Source organism: Theobroma cacao, chromosome 2 (genome assembly GCF_053813885.1).
Source record: "Theobroma cacao isolate CCN51 chromosome 2, ASM5381388v1, whole genome shotgun sequence".
NCBI classification, from domain to species: domain Eukaryota; kingdom Viridiplantae; phylum Streptophyta; class Magnoliopsida; order Malvales; family Malvaceae; genus Theobroma; species Theobroma cacao.
In genome coordinates this window covers 32,766,919-32,775,350 of record NC_142640.1, presented here as the reverse complement: position 1 = coordinate 32,775,350, position 8,432 = coordinate 32,766,919, and the positions used below count along the sequence as shown (strand labels likewise).

The window sequence follows — 8,432 nt, the reverse complement described above, 5'->3', positions numbered from 1 at the left end:
GGGGCAAACTATACCTGTCTAATTTTGACGAACTTATTTTTTCCTTAAGAGTTGTCTTACAAAAGAAGAACAAGTATTAAAAATTATGTCACATGAACAATAGTGAAAGTAACTCAAAATAAGTCGTTAAGTTCATGAGTTAGTTTCACCATTTGGATATTCTCAAGAGTTTGATTTGATAGCTCGGATATTGAAGCAATTAAGAGATTTTCCTCTTAACTTTCCCTTGAATTACAAATGCCTCTTAAAAACTGCTTCTACTTGGTATATATATTTAGGAGTCATGACAATTCATAGATGACATAATCGAAATATAAAAACTTAGATATTTTCTTTAAAAAGCTCACTTTAAACTCTTTCCAAAACACATTCTCTCTCGTATTATCTTTTTCCACCTTATTCTCTAATGTATCACTTATTACACTTTCTTAATTTATATTCCTCACCTCTAGTGACAAAACATTTAATACTTCAAGAACTACTATAATCTTCTTTTTTATTATCTTTTAAGGCATGTCAATTTATTTACTATAGCACTATCTTTTCTCCTTATAAGAAGGACTTCGGCATATACATAAATAAATTTTTAGTATTTTTATTCCAAACCAAATCATTTCGGGATTTTATTTTAGTTTGGTGAATTACAAGTTTCTCTGATTTTTTTGTAGAAGATTTTCCCACTCCTTTCAAATAAATAAAATATGATTATTAAAAAAATCATTTCGGATTTTAGATTAGCTGGTCTCGAGCAATTGGCATTTTTCGACTGGTCCGAATTGTGTGAGGTGAATTGGTCGGAGATTCGGGGACTGCAATTCTACGCAAAGTGGGGTACAGAAACGACAACGTTAAAGTAAAATATTCGGGAGTAATGAAAAAGGACGAAAGGGGAGATGATTCATGAAGAAGCAGGAAAGGGGGAATACAGAGACAAAGAAATGACTGACGCTTGCATAAGAGCAGTCGTCGAATCTATACACTCTTCCCCCACCCAGGCCGTCCTCTACCTCTCCGGCGGCGCCTCTCTCGTCTCTCTCTTTCTTTTAACTCTGCAAAATTGCTTTCTTTTTTTATTAAAAAAATTAACATTTTAATCTGAATTATTGTCACTAATTACAGCGATTAATTTAAAATTTTAAGCAGGCTCTAGGATGGTTAATGTCAATTCCCGGAGCTTCAAATACGGTGCTGGAAGCTGTCGTACCATACTCCAGAATGTCAATGATCCAATTACTCGCCAAGGTTCTCTTCTTTCTGTTCTCTTTATTTGAAAGCAAAGAACAAATTCCACCTTTTATATTTTTGGTTTTATAAAGCAATCGCTTAACCAGCGTTGGCGGTGTAGATTCCTGCCCAGTATTGTGGCCAACAAACTGCCGATGAAATGGCTTTGCTTGCTTATAATCGGGCGCTGAAGCTATCTTCTCCAGGTTCGTAATTTCAATTTCATTTTTTGCTCTTTTCTCGATCGTTAATTAAATCACTTGTTTAGTTTGGACAAAAACTTAAATTGTCATTGCTTTTTATGCTTAAGAACATAAGGCTACACTTAGTTTTGGAATATGCCTTTTATTTTCCATCTCCACTTTTGCTCTACATATGATCAATTGAATATGGAAAATTCTTAAGTTTGGAGATGCTTGTTCTCCAATTTTTTAGAAGACTGAACAATTGTTTTAAATTGTTTTATTAAACTTTGGAAACCCTTGTTTTTCAATTTTCCAAATTTAGAGATTGACCCTATTTTATTGATCATATTTGGAGTAAAAGTCTAGTGGAAAATGTAAGACATTTTGCAAAACTAAACAGGGCTTAAGGTACTTTAATTGTTTGTCCCAAATGGGATTGCGGCCAATTTTGTGTGACATGGGTTGTATTTAACTATTTGAATAGGTTCTCCAGTTCTTGGTGTGGGGTTTACTGGTTCTTTGGCTACCACGCGTCCTAAACTTGGGGACCATAGGTATGTTTCTTCCATTTGTATCCTTGGTTATGTGATACGTAGTGATCCGTTTGCAGTTTGGTTAAGTGGTTATGTTAATTTTAATTGGATAATGCTATTGCAAGTTGTAATGATAGCCTTTTGATTTGTGCTTGCCACTTGGATCAATATTTAGTTTTCATTACAATTAAATAAGAACATAAAAATCAGCCAAATGTCTGAACCGATGACTAAGTTAGTGTCTCTCTCCCTCTCTCTTTTTTTTTTTTTTTTGTTTTTTGAATTTTAAGAGGTGGTGGAGGTGGTGTTCCAAATTCATTCATTTTTTTTGAAAAGATATAAATATTGTAGATTGTGATGATACTTTAGCTTCAATCCTTGATGCCTAATCGAAATCCCAGGATTTTCAAGTATAGGTGTGGACATAGGGCTGAGCATCGGTCAGTGTGGTTGGTTTCAGTCATGGAGGAGGCCGCAACTGACCAAGCCAACTAGGGTGGGGGAACCGACTGCCGCCGACGGACATTAGTGGGGGAACCGACCAAAGCATGACCAACCACGGTTGGTTGGTTGAGGTCGGTTGTGCAGTGAGGTGAGGAGGTGACTCAGGCGAGGTGAGGAAGGCCAGGGGACGGTGTGGCTGCGGTGCAGTGCGGGAAGGGGGAAGGAGGGTTTTGATGGTGGGGGGGTGTTTCGGGTATTAATGTGGAGGGTGAGGGGTAAATATGTAATTCCCTCCCCATATAAATATAATAATAAAAAAGGGGGTCGGTTATTCGGTCGGTGTTGGGGGAAAGGGTTCCCTGCTGATGACCGAGCTGAACAACCATGGTAGCCAACGCCCTCAACCGGCATCACAACCGGCGCTGAATAATTGGCCTGATCATTGGAACCGGTTGGCCATGCGGTGTTGGCCAACCGGTGCTCAGCCCTATGTATACATGCTTGGGCTGCATTTCTGTTAGATCATGATTTCATTGCTCATTGACAAGTCGTAAAATACTTATAAATCAAAGGTACAAATCAGAAGCCTTGACTACATGTTAGAGTGTGCATGCAGGCAAATAAAAAAAATTATAAACATATATACTAAATGCCATTTTGGAGTGCTAAAGCAGTTATATCAGTACACTTCCGCAGAGTTAATGTTTTATTCTCATGCATCTTTGGATTTGCAGATTTTTCCTTGTTTGCAAGGAGGTTGTTAATCCCCCTTTTTAATTGTCTAGGTTTCACTTGTCAACAAGAACGCATGATCGACATTGGGCATCTACAGTTTCTCTGTCAAAGGTAATTACCATATGATTACTTTTTCTTTATTTAAATGCTCTTTTCAACTGGCTGTGCATTTTTGTAATCTGATACTGAGTCATCTAGGGCTTGAGGAGTCGAGATCAAGAAGAAAAGGTCTCAAGTTGCTTCCTACTGAAGGTTTGTAATGTATGCATTTGTGTTATTTAAAGATATATCTTAAGAATTTATATTTAATGCTTATTTTGTCCAATAATGTTTTCTAAAAATTATTGAGACTTAAAAAATGTAGGAAAGGTAAAAAGAAAAGTATCTGATGGCTCTTGAGTTGTCAACTTTGTCATGTTGCATCTCTTTGATAAATGCTATAGTTTAATTTCTTTTCGAACTTCTTTCCTTGTTGATTTTAATGCTTTGGAAATGTGGCTATAGGCAATTGCTAATGCATGCAAAGTCCCTTCCACATTTGATTCTGAGTTGACTGAATCTGAAGTTGCTGATGAATGTGAAAGGTTCTTCAGTGAAGATCAGGAGTTAGAGCAACTTATAAATGGGCAAATTTGCTTTAAGGTTTATCCGTTTTCAAGTGGTATGGTTCTACCCTTGGCTGAATTAACGATAATAACAGTTTGGCGCTCTGGTTCTTTTCTTTTTTAAGTATATCTTTAATCTATTATTTACAGTATGGAAACTGCTTTGCTGAGACAGATACATCAAATGCTGATAGGAAGATAATACTGTCTGGATCCTTTAATCCATTACATGATGGTCATCTGAAGCTCTTGGAAGTTGCCACTAGGTATGTGAATGTGTTTAGAAACTTAAATTTCTAAAGATTTTAACTCACTTATGATTTATTTGACATATCTTCTGTCTTAGAAATTATTTGTTTTGGTCATATTCATCAAACTAGTTCTATCTGGCAAGTGGATGAATTTGCCTATTTGTTGAAAATCTCCGAAATGAAATTCAGAGGGCTGTCTATATGAGTTTTGCAAACAAAGGTAAGTTTTGCTGTTGGGAAACCTGTTAAAAAGGTTAAGATCAAGGATCTCACAGGCCTCTCATTTCTTCATTATTTATCACACATTCCAACACTTATTTTCATGAGTTAGTGTTTGTTTTGTAAGCCATACATAACCAATTTCTCATTAAAGGTTCACCCTGATGCAGCATTTGTGGCAATGGATATCCGTGCTTTGAATTATCTGCCATCAATGCTGACAAACCTCCACTGTTGATATCACAAATAAAAGATCGTGTTTTGCAGTTTGAAAAAGTCGGTGAGGCTGAGTACTTTTATCAACTCTCTGTATATGCCTTTATGCGTATAATGTATATCTGGTGTCAATTGTGATGCCTTGAATGTTAAAACTTTGTGTGTATTATATAATTTGTTGCATAAGTGAGCATGGATCATGAGATGGAAATAGGCAAGATGTTTTTTGTTGTGAAGAGTTATGCTTAAAATGTTAGTTTATAGCATGCATATTAATAGCAGTTGGTGTTCTCAGAAGTCACGTCCATGTTGAGTGCATGTGAAATTAACATTTTAAGTTTATAACATGTTATAAGTATCATGTGTTTGTTCATTAACTACACTGGACATATGCTCTTTCACATAGGACATTTAATCACAACTTTGTCATATGCCGGGGGATTATTTATTTATTTATTTTTTGAAAATTACGGGGGGATTATTGATGCATGGTAATTAAGTGGGAAAGGATACAAGTAGCTGTAGTCAAGGTGCTTGCTGGTTTTTTTGGGTGAATTTCTCTCTTTTAACAATTTATATATTTAAATAAAAGTATGTTGCATCACTTTTTGTTGTATTCTGTTATATATAATCTGGGCAGGGTTGGTTTTTCCTATCTGCCTCCATTTTGATGTTAGTATTCTTTTTTTTTTTTTTTTTTTTTTTTAAGAATTGAGATGAGGCTTGTGTTTCCCTAATGGCAGAAAAGACGGTAATAGTTTCCAATCAGCCTTATTTCTACAAGAAAGCTGAACTTTTTCCAGGCAGTGCTTTTGTTATTGGTGCAGACACTGCAGTGAGGCTTATTAATGTATGAAACTTCGAATTGCTTTAAATTTATGGCATTATATCATGATTTTGTTTGCTATGCTTGGTAGATGTTGAGTCATAGAATGTTTAATAGATCGTTTTAAGTTCAAAGTTTCGAATTAAAATATTTATGCATAATATCTTGAATTGCAATCTTCATGGTGAATAAACCTCTTTTCTTGTAAGTGCAAAGTTTCCTTGTGTGTTTACTCTGATAATTAAGGCGCAAGACCTGACTGTTACGGGAACTTTGTACTCTTATAGGCATATTTGAGCCACATAAACAATATATAGAAATGAATTTTGGATTGTCTCAACCACAGCTTCAGTTATCATTTCATTATCTAAATATGACTTGTTGAATTGGCTGTATCTTTTGATCTCATATCATGAAATGTTCCTCTGTCACAGAAGTTCTTTTTTGTTATCTACTAATTGTGCCAATGTGTAAACATTCACATATATCATACAAAGTCATTTGCAATGAAACTTATTTGAGAAAGTTTGAGAAAATGATGCTAAGAGTTTCAAGTACAATTACTGTTATTTTGATTTAAGAAAAATATTACCCTATTATATTTTCTAGCTGGAATAGCTGGTGAAGCACCTCTGTAATAAGAGAATACTAGCAGCTTATAGGCTCAAAACGGTTTGTTGCATAATTAGTGAGTAACATGTGTTGAGATATTCTTATAAGAAGGATGGCTATAAACTTTATAGGTGCAAAAACAGGGAAAAATAAATGTCTACTTTGCCTTCTTGGATGTCAAAGTAGCTATAATGGATATGTGATTAAATGAAAATGTTGCAGCAGAACTAGTTTGTATATAATTATTCCTCTAGGCATGGTTTAGGGGCAGCATGCTTTGGTATCAGATAGAGTGGACAAACATAACTTGGTGTCTGGTAATTGCTCTGCTACTGCCTCAACCTATCCCTTTGCCATCTTCTTCTCTGTCCTTCCTTTCTTGATTTTGCTGTTGGCAATAGTGCAGATGAAAAGTATGCTAATCCTGATTGTAATTGGCTTCTTTTTAGAAACCAAATATTGTGGACCCCCATTCCAGTCCTCAAAATCGTGATGAATTTTCTGTGATAGAACAGTGAGTCTTTAAATTATGACCTAAATAATTAATGTGGTATGCATATTCTGCATGCGTGTGGATGCAACATGTTCTAGTTTGGTTGGAAGCATTGAATAATATGTTAGTTGAGTTTTGTCAGTTATTTCTCTTACTTTACAGCCTAAATACTATGATGGAAGATATGATAAGATGCTAGAAACGCTTACTGGATGCAAAAGAACAGGATGCACCTTCATTGTGGCTGGTCGGAATGTAGAAGGTGCTTTTAAGGTGTGCCAAGCATCAGACACCTGTGAAAACAACTGCTTGTTTTTCATCTTTTATTGCTATATTTTGTCTAACTTTCGGTTTTTCCTACAGGTGCTTGAGGATTTTGACATACCTGAAGCGTTAAGAGATATGTTTGTCTCAATACCAGCTGAAAGGTTCAGAATGGATATATCCTCCAGCGAAATAAGGAAAAGCCGTGGAATGTAAATCCCATAATGAGATCAAACTTAAACATGAGTTTTAGGACATATATCTTTTCAATAACAATAAAGGATGATAAATACATATACAGCTTCTTCCTTGTTATTCTTGTATGTATTATTTCCGGGACCCCAGCGTTGGTTCCGAGGTGCATTGAAAGAGTAATATGTAAGAGCTACACGTTTGCCTCGATCTGAAAGCATGTGAAAGTATCATGTTGGATATTTCTTTAGAGCAATAAATAAAATATTTAAAGATTATTTGAAAATTTTCTTCTGTGATTGGAAGTTTGCGCTGGGGTTGTTGTCGGGTGCAAGTTTCCCTTGGTCTGGAATAATATGAATTAAGCTTACATTTTTAAGAAAAATATTTGTTGCCAGGATTTTGTGCTTTTTCCTTCCCCTATCGTGTTCAGGACTGCACTACTGAGGTACTTAAATAGGAATATGTAACTTATTTATGCCCTGATGGAGTGCGATGGAATTGTAATCGAACATGGGGGAGAAGTTGGAAATAATGCGTGCAGCTTATTACACATTTTAACTAGTTGAGAAAATCTTCAACCAACTAGAACGTGGAAAGTAGATAACGAAGCTGTGGTTGCGATGAATCCCGTCATTAGCATGTCAACAGCTAGCTTATTACAAAAACATGAAAGTCGATATGCGCTCTACATCACGGCACTAACATTTTGTTCAACAGTGGGAAGCGATCGAGGATAATTAACAGACATGGAAATTAATGCCTTGTCGGTAGAGTTCCATTCTCGTGCATGCATGAAAGCTAACTGGTGGCAAGAGTTCATCCACCGCAGCCAGCACCGCATCCAGCTGCGCAGGTGGAACCATAGGCATCTGTATGGGTGGCGGAGGCTTTATCTTTGGATGCGCCACCAGCACAGGATAACATGATTGCTGTAATGAGAGAAAGGGCTGCTAAAGCTGCCCAAAAGAAAAAAACCATACTGCTCAAGTCTTGACTGCTTACCCCTCCATCCGTTCTCGCCACCTCTTTCCACAGCCGGACCATCTCTTTATCTTCTGTTGCAGAAATAAATAGCAGCCAGTTGCAAAAGTTCCTCTTGTCAAGAACCCTAAACGTTAATGGTGAAGAAGCTTTGGTTTTCTGACCCTTTTTATCAAAGAGAAGGTTGGCGTATTATTGACTTGACTTTAAGGCAGAGTTCCCATTCCAATCGTTCTGACCTCTCGGGTGTTCACCAATGGTATTTTTGCCGCTTCGAAAAATGGAGGGCTATTTGGGGAAGTGCCCTTAATTTTCAGTGCAAATCAAAGTGTATTACACTAATTTGTATTGAAAGGTGGTAAAATGACATGGACAGTTGGGCACCGCAGGACAAACAGGACCAAGTCCAAACTCTAAACCTTATCGTTTTCAAACCCAACTTCGTTGACAAAAAAAGACACAAGACAGAAATAGACGCCTCCATTAACAAGGATTCCACAATTATTGCGATCAATCGGTCAAGGTTGATAACTGATTATGCTGCGGGCTTATTTACAAGAAAACAATTTCTTAAGGAATGCTTTAATTCATGAAGCTTGTGATAATGAATAAAGTAAGAAGTTAGTTAGCATTCTATCAGTGCGAAGAA

General features: G+C 36.4%; 1 protein-coding gene across 4 annotated transcripts; it reads left to right on the top strand.

Moving 5' to 3' along the window:
• The first annotated feature begins 673 nt into the window (after positions 1-673).
• Positions 674-7,085, top strand: LOC18609159 (Nucleotidylyl transferase superfamily protein). Of its 4 annotated transcripts, XR_001926776.2 has the most exons (13): positions 677-1,028; positions 1,144-1,242; positions 1,346-1,430; positions 1,894-1,963; positions 3,172-3,232; positions 3,320-3,373; positions 3,626-3,782; positions 3,902-3,992; positions 4,367-4,476; positions 5,156-5,262; positions 6,300-6,364; positions 6,506-6,616; positions 6,707-7,085. XR_001926776.2 is itself a non-coding variant. In XM_018116186.2 (12 exons), exons 1-12 carry the CDS (start codon positions 894-896, stop codon positions 6,508-6,510), a joined length of 1,059 nt encoding a protein of 352 aa, XP_017971675.2. In that variant the 5' UTR covers positions 674-893; the 3' UTR covers positions 6,511-6,597. The 4 variants fall into 4 exon arrangements, 3 of the variants coding, with proteins under 3 accessions (XP_017971675.2, XP_017971674.2, XP_007044228.3); XM_018116186.2 differs by lacking the exon at positions 6,707-7,085 and having other exon boundaries at positions 674-1,028; positions 6,486-6,597; XM_018116185.2 differs by lacking the exon at positions 6,300-6,364 and having other exon boundaries at positions 689-1,028; positions 4,367-4,472; positions 5,161-5,262.
• The last annotated feature ends 1,347 nt before the right edge of the window (positions 7,086-8,432 follow it).